The sequence below is a fragment of the Mobula birostris genome, chromosome 11 (assembly GCF_030028105.1).
Source record: "Mobula birostris isolate sMobBir1 chromosome 11, sMobBir1.hap1, whole genome shotgun sequence".
Classification (NCBI taxonomy): domain Eukaryota; kingdom Metazoa; phylum Chordata; class Chondrichthyes; order Myliobatiformes; family Myliobatidae; genus Mobula; species Mobula birostris.
The window spans coordinates 82,202,467-82,225,876 of record NC_092380.1 but is presented as its reverse complement, the minus strand read 5'-3'; the positions used below and the strand labels follow the sequence as shown (position 1 = coordinate 82,225,876).

Genomic DNA, 23,410 nt, shown 5'->3' with positions numbered 1-23,410 from the left:
TAAATTATTCAAAAGGAGGAATATTTACATCAATGAATTTAACAGGAACTTCGGCCAAATGCACTGAACTGGCAAAGCATTTAGTTTGTTCCTCTTCCTATTGAAATATAAAAGATCAGAGTTATATGGAAAAAAACAGGGAAGAGAGTCTGGCTGTCAGTCAAAGAAAAGCCTCAGACACATTTACTGAATGACTATCTCCTATGCAACATCACAATAGGTAGTAACCAATTTAAAGTTAACAGGCCAATGTCACTATTAAAGTTAAAAGATGGAAGCAACTTAGAATCACACAAGCTAATACAGTAGATTCTGGGTAAATGGGATACCTCAGGATCAGTGCATTTTGGTCCAATTAAGTGGGTGCCCCAATTAGCCAAAGTTATATGAAATACCTGTAGTTAAAAAGTTATCTAAAAGAAGTTTAAGTGAGTAACAAATTACTTAAATGCAATACAAAACAAATTAGAACACTACCAATACAGTACTATAAAACCTAATAGTAAGTGACAGAGGATTTCATCTAGAGTATGTTGCTGTGTTCTATAAATGTACAAAATCTGTGCAGACACCTGGTGCAGATAATGGACTGCCTTCATTGAATAATTTCAATGACTGCATCTTTCAAATATTCATTTTCATTGTAACATTCAAGATGATTGTTGATAGCATCAAATTCTTTGTACTTCCTAACGTGATGAAGTAGTGAAATTGTTTCATTTTCACTCCCGACCACTTCCAGATCTCCAAGCCTGAATGCTTGAAACTTTAGTGAGCAAACAGTTCTGAATTGTCTTACTGCTTATTTCTCAATAACCACTCAACAAAAGTCTCTGCTTTTTGAACACAAACGCACACAGCTGACGCTATTTAAAAACTGTTCACTCCAAGCACAGCATAGACTCTAACAGCCAAGCAAGTGAACGTGACTGTTGCTCGTTAGAAACTTCGCCAGAAGTCTACTGTCCTAATTTATTTGGTAAGTGTCCCAAATAAATGTTGGGAATCTTGTTATTTTCACAAACAAAGAAAATCTGCAGTTGCTGAAAATCCAACCAACATACACAAAATGCTGGAGGATCTCAGCAGGCCAGTTGGCATCTAAGGAAAAAAGTACAGTCGGCATTTTGGGCCAAAACCCTTTATCAAGACTAGAGAAAAAAAGCTCGGGTAGATTTAAAAGGTGGAGGGAGGGGAGAGAGAAACACCAGCTGATAGATGAAACTTGGAGGCGGAGGGATGAAGTAAAGAGCTGGGAAGTTGATTGGTGAAAGAGATAGAAGGCTATGGAAAAAAGAAAAAGGGGGAAGGAGCACCAGAAGGAGGTGACGAGTGGCAGGGAGATAACGTGAGGGACGGAAAAGGGGATGGGAAATGGTGAGGCATTAGCGGAAATTTGAGAAATCGATGTTCATGCCATCAGGTTGGAGGCTAACCAAACGGAATATAAGGTGTTGTTCCTCCAACCTAAGAGTGGCCTCATCACGACAGTGAAGGAGGCCATCGATGGACATATTGGAATGGGGATGGGAAGTGGAATTAAAATGGGTGGCCACTGGGAGATCCGGCTTTTTCTGGCGGATGAAGCGTAGATGCTCGGTGGAGCGGTCTCCCAATCTACGTCGGGTCTCACCAATACATAGGAGGCAATACCTGGAGCACCAATCACAGTAAATGACTCCAACAGACTCACTGGTGAAGTGTTACCTCACCTGGAAGGTCTGTTTGGGGCCCTGGATGGTAATGAGGGAGGTGTAGGGGCAGGTGTAGCACTTGTTCCACTTTCAAGGATAAGTGCCAGGAGGGAGATCAATAGGGAGGTTTGAATGGACAAGGAAAAGATTCCTGCGGAAAGCAGAAATGGGGGCAGGGAAAGATGTGTTTGGTGGTGGGATCCACTTGAAGCTGGCGGAAGTTTCGGTGAATTATGTGCTGGACGCGGGGGCTGGTGGGTCGGTAGGTGAGGACAAGAGGAACCCTATCCCTGGTAGGGTGGCAGGATGATGGGGTAACAGCAGATGTGTGTGAAATGGAAAAGATGCAGTTGAGGGCAGCATTGATGATGAAAGAAGCGAAGCCCCTTTCTTTGAAAAAGGAGAACATCTCTTTCGTTCTAGAATGAAAAGCCTCATCCTGAGAACAGATACGGCTGAAACAGAGAAATTGAGAGAAGGGGTGGGACGAGGTATAGTCCAGGTAGCTATGAGAGTTCATGGGTTTGTAATAGACATCAGTGGATAAGCTCTCTCCGGCAATATAGACAGTGAGATTGAGAAAGGGAAGGGAGGTGTGGGAAATGGACCAGGTGAATTGGAGGGCAGGATGGAAGTTGGAGGCAAAGTGGATGAAATTGACGAGTTCAGCATGGGTGCAGGAAGCAGCACCAATGCAGTCATCGATGTAGCGTAGGAAAACTGTGGGACAGTCACCAGTGTAGGCTTGGAACAAAGACTGTTCCACGTAGCCAACAAACAGGCAGGCATAGCTGGGACCCATGGAAGTGCCCAAGGCTTCACGTTTTGTTCGTAGGAAGTGGAAGGAACCAAAGGAAAAATTATTTAGAGTGAGGACAATTTCCATTAGGTGAAGGAGAGTGGCTATGAAGGGGAACTGGTCAGGTCTGGTGTCCAGAAAAATACAGGAAGCTTTGAGGTCTTCCTGGTGGGGGGTGGAGGTGTATAAGGACTGGACATCCATAGTAAAAATAAGATGATGGGGGCCAGGGAACGTGAAATCCTTGAAAAGATCCAGAGGGACTGAACCAGGGGGATAAAACAGAGTCGAGGTATGGGGCAGGAACAAGCTGCAACAATGGGTCTACCTGGACAAGCGCATTTATGGATTTTGGATAGGAGGTAGAAACAGGAAGTGCGGGGTGCGTGAACTATGAGGTTGGTGACGGTGAATGGGTGATATCCAGAGTCAATAAGGTTGGTGATGGTGTGGGAGACAATGGCTTGGTGTTCCTTCATGGTCATGGTAGTCCTTCTTGGGGTAAACAAGTTTAAAGCGAGCGTCTTTTCTCGTAAAAGCGAAATGTGCCCTCCATAATTCCGGAGGTCTGTAAAGCTTTATGGAAAGCATTGCAGCCAGAGTTCCTTCCCTGCCCTTCAGTCGCCCAATGGCAAGCTATTGCAGCGTAGGAGGTAATGCGATGCTACCAAGCGGACCAATCACAGTTGTTGCAGTCTACATTGCCGCGATGCGTAGTTACATCTTGGGAGAGGTGCACGTCAGGCTTCTGCGTCAAACCTACGGCGTCGATTTGACGCAGAAGTATAACGCAACCTTTACTGTGGGGGGAATGGAGGGCCAATGAATGGTTTGGATGGAGTGAGGCTGGAATGGGCGAGAGGAGTGTTGAAGTCTAGACAGTTAAAGTCCCGTCGGCAGTTGGCAATGAAAAGGGCGAGAACAGGCAGAAGATCAGGGCGGGTGTCCAGGAAGAGGAGGAGGGTTGAAGACGGGAGAAGGGGTCATCGGTGCGGGGTGGGGTGCCCTTGCCAAAGAAATAGGCTTGGAGACGGAGGTGGCGGAAGAAGAGCTCACTGTCGTGGCGGGCACAGAACTCACTGAGGTGTGGGAGCAGGGGAATAAAAGTGAGGCCCTTACTGAGGACAGAACATTCTGTCTCAAAGAGGGAAAGGTCGGAGAGGATGGTGAAAACCCAGCATGGATAAGAGCTGGGATTGGAGGGGGGAAGGGGTTTGGTAGTGTCTGAGGGGAAGGGAGGTTTGGGGTGTTCAAGGATGGCAGGGTGAGAGGAAGATGGAGTCTCCGAGGATCCAAGAGCTGGCAATGGGACCTGAGAGAGACAGGATTGCAGTGTGACGGTGAAAGAAGGGGTGATGGGGGATCCAGTGGCAACGCGTAAAAACCCGGCCTGGAGGTCAAGGCTGGAGATGGAGTTGGAGGTTGTATGATTGGCACTTTAGAGATGTCCGAGGTTGTTGGAACCTGCATTAATGGCAGTGGAGTCCTGGTTATGAGTCTGCTCTGGATTGTTAGAGTCGCTGAGGTCAGCAGCAGGGACTTTCTCAATTAACTTTTGAGTTGTACTAAATAAGTGGCTGCCCCGATTAACCAATGGCCCAATTAACCAGAATCCACTGTATTCCAATCCCCAGCCATTAATCTGTTATTGTACTGTACCTGCCCAGTAAGCATGAAGCCAGTTCTTCTGTGCAGTTTCCACAAACTCCTCCTCATTCAGTATTTTCAACATGATACAAGAATGTTCACCAGTCAAATCATTCTGCAATTAACCACAAATACTTCACTAATTGTTGTAATTGCCTACATTTTTAAACAAACAGTTACAGTACAGTATATAGCTCTAGTTTCTCAAAGGTTTAGAAACACAGGCATTGGACAGGATATTATTTAATAAGGTAAATGCAAGCTCTTAGTTATGAATTAGTGCAATGTTTAACAAGGTTATTACTTAAGCAATGACTAATCACTGTAAAGTTATAAACTTATAAACTTAAGAAGCAATCTAACTTAATGTTTTATCACCAACAACCATAAATGTCATTGATACAAGCTAACCTTCAAACTCATTTGTTTTAAATAATGAGAAGTTACATTCGCAATAGATCTCCACCCTGGAATTTAGGTGGTTAAGGGGATTTGATTCAGGACAGAACTGATAAGATTAAGTGAAGAGAAGCTATAGGATTAGAGATCACAGTATAAAATTAGAGCTGGTCCTGCCATACTTATATTCATAAGTGGAAGTAGTTTTCAATGTTCTCTGCAAAAAGCAATCAGGATTTAAATATGATATTGTTAACTAAATGCAATTAAGGCAAACGGCAAAAGTAGGATATTTAGTTGCATCACTGTTCAGCTACGTTCTCTCTGAATGTTGAAATGGATCCGAAGGTTAAATGGCCCACTTCTGCTTTTTACTTTACTTTCCCTCATGCCCACAGTTATACTATGAACATCTTTGCCTCACTGAAGGTAATTCTAAGAAAATATGAAGGAAGATACTTTAATGCAATTGCAGCCTGTTTATTGCTTATTAAGTTTTATGAATTGAGACCTTGGCTGCTGAAACAACTAATTTTTATAAATGTCTCGAAGAGATAGCACGGTTATTAATGTAACTATACACTGGTGTTATTAATAACATACACCACCACAGCCCATTTCAAAGATTACTATCAACAAATTGCTTGAGGATTTGAACCAAACCAAATCTACTATCTACAGGTTGATTTCACCATTAATCTGATGAATCAAGTTAGCTGAAGCAAATCCATTATTTTGGGTGTACAACTTCATAGTCTTTACCATATCAACAAATATCATCTTCAATCTCTTTAATTGCAAGTTGCTTCTGAATATTGCAAGTGGCTTTGGAATATAGCAAGTTCAATCAGAAAAAGTGAGAGAAATCATTGCACAGCAAATGATATTTTCAAGAAAGTTTGCTATCAAATAATAGGATTCAAAAATAATAGGATTCACTGCGTGATTCTCTCCTTCCTTCAAGGCAGTTAAAGTGAACACTTGTAATTCCTAATTCTGATAGCGTTGATGTCCAATTTTAATCCAGTAAAAATTACCTTTATTCAAGAAGGACAGCAAGGAAAAGCCAAGTTGTTACTGAAAAATCAAATTCACTGCTTATGTTGAAAACCTAAGTAAAAACCAAAACTCCAAAGAAAAAAGTACAGACCAAGTAGCATTTATGGAAAGATAAAAATTCTGACTGAAGGTCACAAACCCAAAACATAGGCTACTTCAGACACTGCCTGATCTGCTGAGTTTTTGCAGCATTTTCCTTTCTTATTCCAGGTAATTATAGGCCAGTTAGTCTATAATCTGGGAGTGAAATCATTGGAAAAAAATGAAGGACAGGATTAATTATAAATAGAAAGTGAACACAGATAGTCACCACAAATTTGTTGATGGAAGATCTTGTCTGATTTGATTCAACTGAGTTATTTTGAATTGGTAACTAAATACAGGGGGTGAATGATAAGTTTGTGGCCTAAGGTAGAAGGAGTCAATTTCAGAAAACCTAGCACATTTACTTTTCAACATAGTCCCCTCCTACGTGTACACACTGAGTCCGGCAGTCGTGGAGCATACAGATCCCTTCTTTGTAGAAGTGGTCCACAACAGGGATGATTGATAAGTTCGTGGCCTAAGGTAGAAGGAGATGAATTATACAGCTCTTGATACATGCACATGCAGTTCAACTCTGAGTGAAAATGCAGAAAGTTTTAAGTTTTTCCCTCATCGCCTACTTTAGGCCACGAACTTATCAATCACCCCTGCTGTGGACTACTTCTGGAGGTTCAAGGCGCCGACTTCTACAAAGAAGGGATCCGTATGCTCCACGACCACTGGACTAAGTGTGTAAGTGCAGGAAAAATAAATGTACTAAGTTTTCTAAAATTGACTCCTTCTACCTTAGGTGATGAACTTATCAATCACTCCTTGTATATTGAAGCAAAAATTAGATCCAATGATATCCAAGGCAAGACCACAAATGGGATGCAAAACTGGATTAGAAAGTGGTTGACAGTGGCAGTTTGTTTTTGTAAATGGAAGCCTGTGATCAACGGTGCACCATAATGATCGATGTTGGAATGTCTTGTTACTTGTTTACCTATTAACAATTTCCACGCTGATACAGGGAGCAGACTGCGTAGGACACAAATTTGGTGGTGGTGTTGAAAATAGGGAGGGTGGTCTTTGGCCTGTGTATCAGTTGGTAACTGGCACAGGGCTATGGTAGATGGAATATAATCCTGGTAAGTGTGAGGTGACGTACCTGATAAGGATGGGATATGTACCATGACTAGTAGGGCCACAGAGAACACTGAGGAGCAAAGAAACCTTGTGATATACATTGTAATAACATTCTCATTAAAATAACTTACGGGTGTCTGTCTTAGATAGACTGGAACATATCCAGCTCGCTTCCAGAACCTTGAAATAGAAGTGCACAAAGTATTAGATATATCAAGTATTAGATATACCTTACCTAGAAATGACTCAGTATAAATTTCTTAATTAATTCTCAGCCTCTTCCAAAGCATAGCTTAGTATTTTTCTTTTAACAGTATTTGTGTGTAAATTAATTTACAAAGAAATGACTATAGTTGACAAAGCAGCTTTTTCTGCCCAACCCTACTTACCTTTGGAAAGACAGTTACCACTTGTTCCCACAGCACTGCTGGGTAGGGTGCTGAGGGATTTAGATCCAGCAAGGAGGAAGAACAACAGTTTATTTCCAGAGTCAGAACGGTGCACAACAACTTGGATGGAAATGTGACTGCATCAGCCTGCTGGACCTAGGACAGTTCATCGGAGTCTGCATAGCAGGAGATCGTGGGGTGAGTTGCAGACAGTTCCGTACGGACTTTATCAACCAGGTTTAAAAAGTGACTGGGGCCTGACAGGAATTGTCTGCAGGGCAGTAGATCGCTTGGGTTATTATTAAATTAGCAGAAGCCAATAAAAGAAATGAGGTGTAAGTGGAGCGTGCCAGTGTTAGAGTGGCCATACTTTGGCTCAACAGGCAGAGGCTAAGGGTGCCGAGTCATCTGGGATTATTTAGTTGATAGTAGAGCTTAACCTTAAGTTAGAGCCATAGGTATAAGTGTAGGCAGGATGGAAGTGAAGGCAGTGGCATGCTCCTCCTGTGAGATGTGGGATTTCAGGGTACCTCATTACCACATCTGCTGGAAGTACATCCAGCTGCAGCTCCTGACTGACTGCAGCTGTAGCTATATGTACTCTGGATTGTCTGGGAGGCTGAAAATCTCAGAGATGACACTTCTACTGAGGTAGTCATGCCCAGAGTGCAGGCTTCAGAGAGTAGATGGGTGACCATGAAAACTAGAAGTAAGGGGACAAGCAGTCAGTGAAGGATTCCCCTGTGGCCATTCTCTCAGCAACAAGTATACCTCTTTGGATACTGTTGTGGGATGAACCATCGGGGCACAGCAGCAGACAGGCCAATGGCACTGAGGCTCAGATAGGAAGGGTAAAGTAGGGTAGAGCAGAGTGATAGAGTGATAGAAGACTTGATAGGGGGGATGGGCAAGAGATTCTGTGGCCATGAAAAAGACACTAGGATGGAACACTGCCTCCCAGACGCTAGGGTCCAGGGTGTCTCAGAGCGGCTGGATAAGATTCTCAAGAGGGCGGGTCAGCAGCCACAGGTCGTAGTGCACATTGGCACCAATGGCATAGTTAGAGAGAGCTAGGAGGTCCCGCGCAGTGAGTATAAGGAGTTAGAGAAGAGGCTGAAGAACAGGACCTCCAAGGTAGCAATCTCTGGATTACACCCAGTACCCCGTGCTAGTCAGGGCAGGAATGGGATGATAGTACAGAAGAATGAGTGGCTGAGGAAGTGGAGCAGGGGACAGGTTTTCAGATTTCCAGATCATTGAGTTCTCTTCTGGGGAAGATAAGACCTGCACAAAAAGGACAGGTTCCACGCGAACCTGAGGGGGAACAGTATCAGTCAAAATTGCAGTCAGAGGGGTGAGTTGAAGTGTAATATGGGGGCAAAATAGCAAAGGGTGTCAAATACAGGACTGAAGGTGTTATAGCTGAATGCACGCAGTATACAGATTCAGGAGAATGATCTTGTAGCACACTGAGAGATTGGCAGGTATGACGTTGTGGGCTGTCATTGAGTTGTGACTGAAAGAAGGTTATTGATGGGAGTTTAACATCCAAAGATACACATTGCATCAAGAGAACAGGTGAGTAGACAGAGGGGTGGGGTGCCTCTGTTGGTAAAACCTAAAATCCTTACAGAGAGATGAACAGTGTATAAATACTGCACTTATTGCATTAGATTTCCAACTGCGCTCCATGTTCAGACCAAAGCTGTAATGAAATCTAAAGTTGAACAGTGCTGATGGAACTTAAAATAATGAGCATATTACTAGCAAGTGCTGCTTTGCTGATGAACAGGCACACTGAATATAGCTTTAAATCTCCATAATTCATGGCCATAATTTACCAGCTGGTTCAATACCACAGCACACTTTTACATCCAACCAAAGTGGTCCCGCATCACTGTTTAATCAGTGTAATAGCAATACTGCAGCAAATTGCAATGCCATTAATTTATCAGCCAATCTTTTGATTTGATGAGAAGCAGTCTTTGTTCAGAAATTTATCAAAATCAAAGAAAATTCAAGCAACGACTGTAAAGTTGAGGGTATCGCCATGCAAATTTCACCTGTCAATATCTACCACTGAACCATCACACTAGGGTATGAAGTGGTGTACCAGGAAAATAATCGCCAAACAGCAATCGGGTGCCAACAATTTAATAGGACTCTTTCCATTACTCTAGATCCAAGTCAATATGTACACCTTTGAGTAGATCAAGATTTCTACTTATTTTATTTGCTGGAGGACCTGCATTGAAGTTCTGGATAACTGAGTTTGAAACACCTGCTATTGTATGGGTGGTGTTGTCACCTGAATGACTGTCACATCAAAGCAGTGTTCTGCCGATAGAAAATACATAAATTAAGGCTTAATGGAATAAAAAAGGTTCTTCTAGATGACTTGGCATTTAAATTGGCTAAATTCAGTTCAGGCTCCAAAGCTGTCCCTCATCCTAACAAACGTCCCTCTTTGACAAGAACACAGACACATTTCTATCATTTCTGCAGTGTTTTTCTATCCAACTTTAGTTATTATCTTATTCAAAGGCCTACTGTTTTAGAATGAGAAAACGACATTTAAGGTACTTCTCACAGTTTATATTTAGAACATCATAAGGTAATTAACAAGCAGCAATCAATAAGTTACAAAGTAAATTCTCCAGTAGGAAAACTAAAAAAATCAAAACAAAATAGCAAATACTGGAAATTTACAGTTGCTCAATCAGCACATTGAAGAGAAGTTAATATTTCAATCCAATTCTGATCAAGGATTTATATCCAAAATCCATAGAGATTAATTTTTGTCTGTTCAGTTTTCCTTTGAATGTTATTAATTTCAGAACAGATTTACTGAGGTTCTTTTTTGAAAACTTAATGTTGAAGCATCTTATTTTTGTAAAATACATAACTATTAGTTTATGTTGGCAGTCAAACAGGAAGGGAAACATTTAAAATTCTTAAAAATAATCAAATATATAATTATTGAAAGGAATACATGAAGCAGACAGAAGTTGGCAAGAACAAAATACTTTAAAACATCTGCTGTGAAAATTAAACAAACACTCTAACTTACCTCAGCAGCTGTGATGTGAGTCCATACGATACTCCCACATAGTCGAGCTTCTCTGCTGGCCGTTCACTAAGCTTCAGCAGTAACGGTGGCAAGTCTCTGCGCGGAGTCAAGGTCTCTTCCAGTAAGCTTATAGTCTATTGTAGAAGGATTTTAAATACAATATAAATCAGAATCACTGTAGCTTCAAGGTTACTACATTAACAATTTGTTGTGGGATTAATATATTTTCACTTGAAGAATAATAATGTGGAAAAGTCCTGGGCCATATATATATAGATAGGGTGCCTAAGACTTTTGTACAGTATTGTAATAATTTTATGTATTGCAATGCTCTGCTACCGCGAAAAAAAATCAAATGTGAGTGATGACAAACCTGATATGGGTCTCTATTGTACTCTGAGAGTGGGAAGGGAGCAAAGAGAGGGGAATTGTGGTTGGGAAGAGTGGAAGGGAGAGGCGAAGGAATGGGAAACACCAGAGAGACATTCAGTAATGATCTATAAACCAATTGTTTGGAATCAAATGACCTTGCCTCGTGATTCAGGGCTGGGTGTGACTGCACCCATGCCACCCCCTACACTGCTCCTCTACCACCTGTCCCACGCCCCACCCCTAGCAGAACCCTCTCATCGTTCCTAATATCCTTTTCTCCCGTCGGATTTACAAACTCACTTTTTGCTCCACGTTGACATATACAGTACTGTGCAAAAGACTTAGCTATATATATGTGCACTGCTTTCAACAGCAACAAACAATTTATCCTAACAGGAAGATGGATTAAGAATAACTATCATAGGTATCATGCTGTATAGACGCATGATAGCACCATACAGTAGAGAAAAGATGCTGCAGTTTAGCAATATTGATCAAATTTGGAATCTCTCCATTCCAGTCATTCGTTTCTCAGATTCTAGATTACAACCGATCCCTCAACCACCCTGGTGATTGACACCCAGTAATTTCAGATCTTGAATTTTCTTCCAAAATTGCCCTCTTTCATTACTTCCTTTACAAAGTTAGTTACTACCATAAAAATATTTCTAACATTTCTCCAAAATTTTTGCTTCCTATTCAGCATTCATTTCACTAAGTGCTTCACCTACTTCTTTTAGGTAACAGTCATTAACAGAATATATAAAATGTTCCAAGGTAAAAAACAATAACCTACAATTATATTATACATCTGTATTTGTTTAAAAAATATTCAACTGTCAGCCAAAGGTAATAAATATTGCAACAGGTTTTCAGCACAGTGAGATAAATTTAATTGTCTCACTCTTTCCCAATTTTGTGTCTATAAAACGTTGAAATATCATTTACTAAAGTGCCAAGTCAACTAACTCCTATTGTGATGCCAAAATTATTGCTGCAATTGAACATAAATCTTTCTGCTGCAGTAAAAGTAAACTTCATTTCTAGGAAAATCAGATTTGTACCCCAACAGGAAGATGTACAAGCATGAGAATTGAAAGAAAATGAGCAAAAGATTCAATCTGAAATTCAAATGCATAATTATATTATAGAAAATATTTTAATGGTTAAAGTGCTCCTGAAATAATTACAGTCCAGTGACAATACACTGCATTGGCTATTTTATAAATGTTCAAATAAATTTTTGATTATGACAACTCAGTTGTATGGGGTACAGTCTTAAGCTTCTGAATAAGTTCCTTTAATATCATTTGCAATTCAAAACTCTATCGATCCTTCCATACCTCACTGCTGACAGTGGTTATTTCAGTGGACTTATGGCCCTCTTGCTCTTCCAGACAAGGAAATTTTCCTTCATAATACATTTGTAGCAACTCAACTGCTCGGCTTCCATATCCCATCTGGCCATAAGATCATAGAAAAAGCATTACAGAAATAATTTTGATTATTGAACACCATAAAAAAAAGTCTACAATTGTGATATTAGTATCAAAAATTTTTTAAATAATCTGCTGACATTTTTTTCTCAAACTTGCTTTGAACACTCATCTTAGTTCTCAAAAGCTTGACTGCAAAGAACAAAGCTCTCATTTATTTATGAAAACAAGAGATTTTGCAGATGCTGGAAATCCAGAGTAACACACTCAAAATGCTGGAGGAACTCAGCAGGTCAGGCAGCATCTATGGAAAGGAAAAAAAAAATCACAAACACAAGACAATCTGCAGATGCTGGAAAGTGTGCTGCAAAAGGAAGAGTTGAAATTTTGGGCGAGACACTTCATCAGGACTAGAAAGAAAGGGGAAAGAAGCCAGAATAAGGTGGGGGAGGGGAAAGAGTACAAGCTAGAAGGTGATAGACAAAGCCAGGTGAGGGGAAGTTAGGTGCATGGGGGGGGGGATGAAGTGAGAAACTGGGAGCTGATAAGTGGAAAGGTTCAAGGGCTGAAGGAGGAATCTGATAAGAGATGGGAGTGAACCATGGGAAAAAGGGAAGGAGAGACACCAGAGAGGGGTGGTAGGCATGTTAAGAAGACCAAAATAGGAAATGGAAGAAGAGAGAACAGGGAGGGGAGGGAAACTAAAGGAAGTTAAGAAATCAATGCTCACGCAGTCAGGTTGGAGGCTATTCAGGCAGAATATGAGGTATTGCTCCTCCAACCTGAGAGTGTGTCATTTTGGCAGTGGAGGAGGTCATGGACCAACATGTTGGAATGAGAAAGGGGATTGGACTTAAAATGGTTGGCAGCCAGAAGATCCTGCTTGTGGGCGGAGTAAAGGTGCTTGGCAAAGCAGTCCTTCAACCTACAATGGGTCTCACTGATGTAGAGGAGGCTGCGCCAAGAGCATTGGATGCAGCAGATAACCCAACACTCTCACAGGTGAAGTGTTACCACACAGGGAATCACTGTTTGGGGCACTCAATGGTGGTGAAGGAAGTGGTGAATGGGCAAGTGCCCTCGTACCGATACGTTCCAGGAAAGAGATCAGTAGGGAGGGACAAATGGACAAGGGAATCACAGAGGGATCAATTCCCTCGGAGAGTTGGGAGGGCGGGGAGGTAAAGATGTGTTTGGTGGTAGGAAGCCATTGAAGATGTCGGAAAGTGAAGAAAATAATGTACTGGATCCAGAGGCTCGTTGGGTAGTACTCTATTCCTGTTAAGGCAGTGGAAGGTTGGGCTGAGGACAGATGCCCCTAATTTGCTTACATACATTAAGTTTACTTTGGCTGTACGGCTTTATTACACGAATGAATGATACACCAAGCTGAAACATTTTGCAGCCATTGGGTAACTTTAATGCAGCCCACACACATGCAATAAAAAGATTGTTCGGGAAAATATCTCTAACAAGTGAGACAAAACTGTAACTGGGAGCTATGAAAACACTGATGTCTGTACTTATGATACAAGTAGGAAATATAAATCTTTTTTAATAAAAATCATTCATTTACACAATGTAAACTCATAAGCCTGTATACACCATACCACATCAGCATATGATATAAAAAGCGACATTCCCAACTCAAGTTCCAAAAGTCATTGCTTTAACTCAAATCTTCAACTAAGACTTCAGTATGATACCAAAACACACAAAAAAACATGTTTCTCATACCATTCAACAGTCATTTACCATAAGTGGCAGACTTTGAGACTAGTGCACAGCCAAGTAAATGGAAGTGCAATACTTCATACTAAATTCAGAAAAAAAAGTCTTTATTACCCCTTGGTAATCTGGATGCACTGCAATTCTGACGATACGTCCTCCTGACAAGCTTCCAAAGTCAGGATCCTGAAACTGTTAACAAAAAGGGTACAGGTTACTAAGACATCCATAATGTTAATAAGAGATGCTCCATCCCATACTTATATTGGTTTGAGGAAGTTGCAGGAAGACGATCCAGTGAAACAACACTGAAATCCCTCTTTATACCATAAGCAAAACAGTCTCTTCTAGTGGAAATCATATTCCCATATCAATTAAGTGTGTGGCTAACAACACCCCAACTCAAGAGGAAGAATTAGGGAAGATGAACTCAAAAATACTCCTTAGCACATCCATTTGACCAAATAACTGTCACTGGCTCATAGAGCACAGCAAAGGTGGTGGTCGAAGAAACTTATTGTAGCTGGAGGCTTGTAATTAGCAGTGTTCTGCAGGGATCTGTACTGGGACCTCTGCTGTTTGTGATGTATATAAATGACCTAGATGAAAATGTAGATACAGTTGCAAGAAAAAAATTATGAACTCCTTGCAATTACCTGGTTTTCTGCAGTAATTTCACATAAAATGTGGTCTGATCTTCATCTGTGATAAAGTTCTAGTTAGGCCACATCTAAAGTACTGCATGGTCGCCCCTGCATAGAAAGGATGTCAAGACTCTGGAGAAGGTGCAGAAGAGGTTTACCAGGATGCTGCCTGGATTAGAGAGCATGTGCTATAATGGGAGGTTGGAAAAACTTGTGTTGTTTTCTCTGGAGTGGCAGAGGATGGGGGAGGGGGGGAGATCCGATAGAGGATTATAGAGGTAGACATAGGGTACACAGATAGTATCTTTTTCACAGGGTTGAAATGTCTAATACCAGAGGGCATGCATTTAAGGCGAGAGGGACAAGTTCAAAAGAGATGTGAGGGGCAAGTTTTCTTTTTACATACAGTAGGGTGTTGTGTGCCTGGAATGCACTGCCTGGGGTGGTGAGAGAGGCAGATACATTATGAACTTTTAAGAGCTATTTAGATAGGTACAAGATTGTGAGCAAAATGGAGAGATATGGACATTGTTTGGCATATGGGATTAGATTAGATAGCCATTTGATTACTAATTTATTTGCTTCAGCACAGCATTCTGGGCTGAGGGCCCATTCCTGTGCTGTACTGTTCTATGGTCTATGTTCTAAAGGATGAAAATGAATTTCTACCTAAAGCTCCAGAAAATTTCCATTTGTAACCAATGGGATTATGCACAGAGGTTTAAGAACATCAATATTGATATAGCTATACATCTAGACATTCATAAGATAAAACTTACAACTTGTATTAAGTCTTTTGCTGATATACTTAAGCACTGCTGATATGTAAAACATTATCGATAATGTCCAATGTCTGTGTGGTATCTTACCTGCTCTGATACTGTCCAAGGGATGAGATCTCCAAATGCTTTCTTCCCACGAGACAGGCTGTTCATTACAGACTGACTGGAGATTTCTCCCTCAAGGGCCACCTAGCAAAAACAAGTAAAAGTACGACAAATTCCTATCTGAGTTCATCAGTAAGATTTTTAGATAAGGGATCTGAAACATTGTTCATATCAAGAATAACACACACAAAATGCTGGAGAAACTCAGCAGGTCAGGCAGCATCTATGAAATGGAACCAAGAGTCAATGTTTTGGGCGAAGACCCTTCTTCGGGACTAGAAGAAAGTAAGAGGACACCAGAATAAAAAGGTGGGGGGAGGGGGAGGAGTACAAAATAGAAGGTGAGAGGTGAAGCCATGTGAGGGGGAGGGTAGGTGAGTTTTGGAAGGGGGGTGAAAGGAGAAGCTGGTAGGTGATAGGTGGAAAAGGTGAAGCGCTGAAGAAGGAATCCAATAGGAGAGGAGAGTGGACTATGGGAGAAAGGGAAGGAGGAATACCAGAGTACTATCTGTAAAGAGTTTGCACATCCTCCCCAGGTAACCCACTTTCCTCCCACATTTCCAAACAGCCAAATTAGTTAACTGGCCACGATGAAACTCCCCTAATGGCAAGGTAAGTACGAGAATCTGAGAGGAGTTGTCAGGAACATGGAGAAAATGAACTGTGATTTGTGTAAATGTGTGGTTGATAGTGGCATGAACTCAGAAGGCAGAAGGAAGGGCCTGCTTCCACACTGTGTGTCTCTATCATAACTATACAGATGGAGGGGCCACTTTGGTACTGAATTACTGCCCACATTAACTATACAGACCAGTATCATTGTTTAAGTAGTAAAGAACTTTAATGCTCACAATAACATCTGGACAACAAAAATGCATACATCAGGATGCTCTTTATTGATTGCAGCTCAGCATTTAACACCATTGTCCCCTCAAAATTAACCAGTAAACTCCAAGACCTGGGCCTTTATACCCTCTTGTGCAATTAGATCCTGGATTTCCTCACTTATAGTCCCCAGTCAGTCTGGATTGGCAAAAGCACCTCCTCTACAATCTCCATCGGCACAGGATCACCACAGGGATGTTTACTTAGCCCCATCTACTCGCTTCACACCTGAGACTGTGTGGCTAAGTACAGCTCCAACACCATGTACAAGTTTGCTGACGACACCACTCTTGTGAGCTGTATCAAAGGTGGTTATGAATCAACACACACAAGAGAGATTGAAAACTTGGCTGAGTGGTGTAACAACAGCCTCTCAATGAATGTCAATAGACCAAGGAACTGATTGTAACTCCAGGAAAGGGAAACCAGAGGTCCATGAGCCAGTAATCATCAGAGGATCAGAGGTGGAAAGGGTCAGTAGCTAAATTCCTGGGTATCACAATCTCAGAGGACCTGTCTGCGAAGAAAGTACAACAGTGCCTCGACTTCCTCAGGAGGCTGCGGAGATTCAGCACGTCATCAAAAACTTTAGCAAACTTCTATAGATGTGTGGTGGAAGGTATGCTGACTAGCTGCAATACAGCCTGGTATGGGAACACCAATGCTTTTAAGCAGGAAATCCTACAAAAGGTAGTGTACTGTATTCGGCCGAGTACATCACGGATAATGCCTTCCCAACCATTAAATACATCTACATGAAACATTGCCATAGGAAAGCAACATCCATTATTAAAGATCCTCACCACCCAGGCCATGCTCTTTTCTCGCTGCTGCCATCAGGTAGAAGGTACAAGTCCCTCATGACTCGCACCACCGGGTTCAAGAACAGTTACTACCCCTCAACCATCAGGCTCTTGAACGAAAGGGGATAAATACACTCATTTAAGGATTCTTTTATCTTGTTACTTCATGCCCGTTATTTATTGTTAATTATCTGCACTTATATAGTTTGTTGTTCATTGATCCTGTCTACAGTTACTCCATAGATTTACTAAGTATGACTGCAGAAAAAGAATCTCAGGGTCATATGTGGTGACATGTATGTACTCTGATAATAAATTTTACTTTGAACTTAACACCTATTAACAGTGTAATACAGAATGAAAGCAGGGTCTTCAACTCACTGAGTCTGTGCCACCCAATAACCCCTCTCAAATTCCAGCACTCACCAACACACCAGAGCAATTCACAATAGCCCAATAACCCACCAAGCCACCAAACTCCAGGACGTGTGAGGAAACCAGAGTAGCCAGAGGAAATCCATGCATAAGAACATAAGAAATAGGAGTAGGAGTCTGCCATCTGGCCTGTTGAACCTGCTCCGCCATTCAATCAGATTGTGGCTGATCTGGCCATGGATGGCTCCAGTACCTCCCTTTTCCCCATAGCCCTTAATTTGCCTGCTATGCAAAAATTTGTGTCCTAGATACATTTATTGAATTAGCTTCCACTGTTCCCTGGACAGAGAATTCCACTGATTCACTACTCTCTGGGAAAAGCAGTTTCTCTTCCATTTTGTTCAAACTCTACTCCACTGAATACTGAGGCTATGTTCCCTAGTTCTAATCTCACTTACCAATGGAAACAATTTTCCTGGCTCTATCTATCTATCCCTTTCATAATTTTATACGTTTCTATAAGATCCCCTCTCATTTTCTAAAATCCATTGAATATAATTCTAAGCAACTCAATCATTCCTCATTGGCTAACCCCTCATCTCCAGAAACAACCTGGTGAACCCCACTTGTACCACCTCCAAAGCCAGGACACCTTCCCTCAAGTAAGGAGATCAAAAACTGCACAGAGTACTCCAAGAGCTCTTCACCAGAACCTTGTGCAGTTGCAGCATAACTTCCCTGCAGACTCTCCTCATCCTCCAGAGAATTTGCTTTTCTATTCAATTTAGTGTCATCAGCAAACTTAGATATACGTTACATTCAGTCCCCTCTTCCAAATCGTTAATATATATATTGTGAACAGGTACATCCTTGCAGCACTCTACTCACCACTCATTGCCAAACAGAGAAACACCCATTTATCCCAACTCTCTGCCACCAATCCTCTATACAATATTATATCCTCAAAGAACACTTGTGAATTTGTCAAACAAGTCCAGCCCTTCTCGAATCCATGCTGTGTCTTAAATAGTTTTGAATTACAAATGATGTTAGAGGAATTGAACTTAATTCATACGGAAGCTGAAGACTGAACCTCATTCCTTCCAATGTGATCGCTTCAGGCATTTTCCCGACTACAGATGTTAAGCCAACTGGCCTATAATTATCCGCCTTTTGACTACATCCTCCTTAATCAGTGACATTACATTTACTGTCATCCTATCCACTGGGACAAGTCTAGAGTCCATCAAATTTTGATTAATTATCAGAAACGCTATAACTTCCACCATTTCTTCAATACCCCGAGATGCACAGGAAGAACTGAAAGACAGCAGTGGAGGTCAGGATTAAACCTGAGTCACCAGCACTGAGGGGCAGTGGCTCTATTAACTACACAGAGGAACTTTACCTTCACATTCTTCAAGTCCAACATCAGCTGAATAGACTTGAAAAAAGTAAACAGTATGTTAGTTATCTTGTGATGACAAGTCCACCCGAATCCCTATCACATCTCTAACTCATACACATTGTTACTCACATCAAGACACAAGGAAATCAGACACTCGGCCAGAAAGCAAACCTAGCTAACGCATCTCTTTACTACCGACCAGTACCAAGCATGTCAGCTAGCTAATTTTCCAGGACAAAGACCTCCAACTGTAAATAAACAAGAATGCATTTTCAAATCAGCTTTAAACATTCCAATACTATACCAGGCTGACTCTCACTCATATGTTGATTATTATCCATATATTCTTTTGGAATTCACTATTTTAGGGGACTGTGAAAGCTAAGTGAATGTGTATACTACAGGGTAAATAAGAAATTTTGGTTGCTCAGTGAAACAAACAATATGGAGATTGGGTTTGAGATTGGGATTGGGATTAGGATTGAGAAGTAGTCTTAAAATGCATGATCAGATGTGATCCCCTCATATAGTTGAGAAAGTTCAAAAGGCCTACTCTGCTTCAATGTTTAACACAAAATTCTAAGCTCCACATCCCTTTTATAATTCCTCAAACCTTGCGTTCCTCTCTTCTATGAATTCTCCATATAAACTTCAATGTAAGTGAGTTTGTACAGTATACGAGGGTTTGAACGGGATAAGCCATCTAAACACAAGACAACTGAACAGTCCGTACCGCAGTGTTATTAATATTTAAGCGTGGCCAAGTGACCTGGCACACACATTACCTGAATGACAGCAAGTACTTCTGGCAATGAATTCTGAGTAGGCTGCACTGGGGGCAGCAGGCAGAAAAGGTGGTGAGCTGGAGCATCAGAAAGTAATTGGAGGTCATTAGGAGTGTTCTGTGGAGATATCACAGAAGAGAATTTAAGCAAACAAATTCTACAAAGTGAATTAATAAATCCAGATGAATATTCCGAAGAATTATCCCCAGTATGCTTAGAGAATGTACTTATTTAAAACACTGATATTTCAACTTAACTTTTGAAAATACTAAATTTATATCAAGTTATAGCCATTTAAAAGTTTATTCATTTTCAGAAAAAGTGCTGTCAGCAATTATCAATATCAGGTTGAAAATGAATTATTTTACCTTATAATGGGATGCCACATACAGAGACATCAATCGCTGCAAGAAGGCTTCAGATGCTTTGTGGTAACAGAATAGTGTGTCTCTGTTCACATAGTAGCTTTAACATGAGTTAAGATAATAAAGTATATGATCAAAATAACTGCCTTATTCTCAGTAAAGGCCATCTCAGTGACCGCCTAACTATCAAATTCTTAGTGGTCAGACTACAGAGATATCCCAGGAAGCTAAAAACCTCAGCAAACTACCACTCTGTTAAAAAAAAAGAAAGGAAGGTTTGTGGAAAGGTAGTAAAGAGGAGAGATGATACGAGAATAAAAGGTCATGCTGGAGCTGTACAAGCAAAAGGAACTCTTTGAAGTTCAGTGGCATAAATGAACAGCAATTTTGCTTTTGTTAGGCACACCCTTGCCCCCACTCCAAAATGTGTATTGAAGAGAACCAAGGCAAGGCACAAAGTAGGGTCGATATTAAGCAAAAATTTCAGTTTGTCGATTTTGAAGTGCTATTGCTTAAAGTACTTCCCACAAGCTCTTACATGAGTAAGAAATTATTGATATAATTTATAATTATTGATATAATTATAATTCAGGCAAAAACCATAAAACTGCACAGCTTTTGCAAAAATACCTTCACATCTAAGCTCTTAAGTGATAACCAGCAGTCCTATACCAGACTCAAAAACAGTCCAGGTTTGGGACATTTTTTTGTCCTTACCAAACACATATAATTGTCATATATATTTGAATAGTCACATCTTTACTAAACCAATATTTTGAGATTGAAAGGATGAGAAATAATACATTAAAAAATGGCACACGTGGTTTTCTCATCCTCCTTGCAGGTAAATGGAACTCAGATTGTCATTTTTAATGAATTTAATAAAGTAGATTACAGATTAAACTAATAATGTGAAGTTTGAAACTTATTAACAAAATTCAAAAGGAAGAATATTGAGTGAAGCAACCACAGGCACTCTGGAATGATCCTTATAGATAAAGTGAGTCGTCAACAGGTAGTTAAAAGGACAAATGCACTGTTTTCCTTTATTAGCCAAGGCACAGAATATAAAAACAGGTAGAATATAAACACCTGTATATAACCTAGTTAGACTATAGCTCAACAACTGCATACAGTTCTGGTCAACACTAGGAGAACAAATTATGAGAATGGTGTCATGATTGGAAAGCTGTAGTTATAAATAATGAATAAATTTCCATGACTATGAGGAGATTTAACTGACGAATAAAGGTCGTCTTCCAGAATAAATGAGAAGGATCCATTTCCCTTAACATTAGTCACAAATCAGGGGGTTTTAAAGCATTTGGTACTGGAATTCAAGCCAAGATGAAGGGGGGAAATTTTCAGAACTGGCATGGATCTGAAACTCAGTACTTGGGTGGATTGAAGACCCAGAAGTCATTAAATTGGTACTTGGATGTGTAAGAAGCCATGGAATACAGAGTTGCAGACCGAGCATTAGAAGGTAGGATTAAACTCAGTGACTTCTTTAGAACTGACGCGAATATAATGGACTGACTGGCTTCCATGTTATAAGTCTTCTAAACACTCAGCTGACCAGACCAACTCTGTGAAGACAGGCACAGTTGAAGTTTCAGATTGACAACCTTTCATCAGAACAGTAAATAATTAGAAGTTAAAGCAAACGTGAAGATGCAGAGTGAGTATAGATGAGGTTTATAGCAAGGCAGGAAACAGGAGAAACAATAGAGGAATAACTGTAATAGGGAACGAAGGTCATGCTAGAGGTGTAAAAGCAAAATACTTCTCTGATGTTGGAAACACAAAATGAAAATGCACCAAATTCCAATCAATTAAAATTGCTTAACGTTAAATGCAGTAAGCTATAATGTACCATATTAGATAAGTACTGTCCCTTGAGTTTTGTAGAAGAGTGTTGGATGCTAACAAAGAGACGTCAGAGAGGAAGTAAAACACAGAACTGAGCTGAAAGAGAAATGGATATTTGGAGTTCAGTTTTGAGACAGACATTTTGCACAATCACCCAATCTACAACTGTATGTCTAATGAAGAGAAGACAACATTCTGATATTGAGTAAAATATAAAATTTGGAAATACAGCAGGGAAATGGTTTACAGGAAATACCCCAGAGCGAGAAAGAACTACTGCAGTTGCATAGAACGATGAATGGAAAGGGAATGGGCACTGATAGATGGAAAAAATTATCCGTGCCTTTAGGAGGGAACAGCTCCGCTGCAATACTGAAAGTGGAAGATGCATGTAGTGACACTATGTTGTTACAGCATGAACTTTTAAATGTAAAAGTGGAAAGCAAGCATGGGTTTCTGGGAGTGCAGAGAAGGGATGAGATCAGAGTGTAGAAAATAGAGCAAACATAGAAGATGCTGTTACCAACTACAGAGAAGAAGAATCCAGATTTGATTAACATTCTGGTTATTCTAACCAACCACATTCTTCAGCATTTACAGCTATAAAATTATTCAAGGTAAACTGAAATTATCTGAAGGATACAGATCACATTTCTCTGGAAGTGGGCAGCCTGACATGATTCGGGAGACATTCAGGCAGTTCAAGCAGAGCAAATCATTCAGCCACTTCTCCACAGGGTCTCCAGGGGCATATCGAATCGCCTCATTTAAAGAAACCTCATGTAGGGATCTCACTGCCAATAAGTAAAGACATTAGAGATGGAATACTAATGAGAACTACTAAGTTACCTACATAAATTATGAGATGTAAAGGAAGGAAGGAATTTCCCTTAATATGAATATCAATAACCAAACTTAAAAGTAATTGATCAAAAGACTAGAAGTTGAGAGATTTTATTTCCACATAAGAGGATGTTGTGGGCCTGGAACGCTTTATCTGAAAGCAGGCAGAAACAGCAATCTTTATTGATATATCCATGAAATGCAGTGGTATACAAGGTTAAGGGCCAGGAAGTGGAAAAAAAGCTGAGAAGCTTTTTTCTAGCAGGGAGAAACAAAATGTTGTATGGTTTTCTTGTATGTTATTAATTCCAAAAAAATCTTTCTTTCATTGTTTTTTTAAAATATAAATCTAACAATATTCTTTACCAAGGTATGCCATCATTATAATCACCTTTTATGATATGCAGACAATGGAGTAAAAGCCTTGGTACATTCTGGTCCTGGATGGGCATTTATGAAATTCAACAAAGGGGGCACATTTTGTTTTATGTCTGCCAATGCATAACTTGAATTCAAATTTTCAAATGAGGGCAGCAAATGGTGCAACAACCACAAGCAAACAATAAAGAGATTATTGAATTTCCTTGTCAACATCTTTTTCCCAAAATATTTCAATTCTATGGATAGTGCAAGAAAATTAATCTATTATGGTACCAAAGAATTTCCTTCTGAAAACAAAAGGAGACTAAAAGGGGAAATAAGCTGGCAGACAGAGAACACGTCATTCTATCAGGTAGCTAAAGGAACCAAAAATCTGAAATCAGCTAAAATATATGC

The 23,410-nt window shown here is 40.4% G+C and overlaps 1 protein-coding gene across 2 annotated transcripts in view; it reads right to left on the bottom strand.

The window, feature by feature from the left end:
• Positions 1 to 23,410, bottom strand: part of nat10 (N-acetyltransferase 10) — a 62,247-nt gene that overhangs the window by 11,526 nt on the left and 27,311 nt on the right. For both annotated transcript variants that reach the window (XM_072272657.1, XM_072272659.1), the window contains exons 14-22: positions 22,434 to 22,584; positions 19,922 to 20,018; positions 19,554 to 19,670; positions 15,280 to 15,381; positions 13,884 to 13,958; positions 11,946 to 12,062; positions 10,231 to 10,364; positions 6,903 to 6,951; positions 4,153 to 4,255 (exon numbers count right to left, since the gene is read on the bottom strand). In XM_072272657.1, the coding sequence (XP_072128758.1) occupies positions 4,153 to 4,255; positions 6,903 to 6,951; positions 10,231 to 10,364; positions 11,946 to 12,062; positions 13,884 to 13,958; positions 15,280 to 15,381; positions 19,554 to 19,670; positions 19,922 to 20,018; positions 22,434 to 22,584 (945 nt within the window). The remainder of the gene's footprint in view (positions 1 to 4,152; positions 4,256 to 6,902; positions 6,952 to 10,230; positions 10,365 to 11,945; positions 12,063 to 13,883; positions 13,959 to 15,279; positions 15,382 to 19,553; positions 19,671 to 19,921; positions 20,019 to 22,433; positions 22,585 to 23,410) is intronic.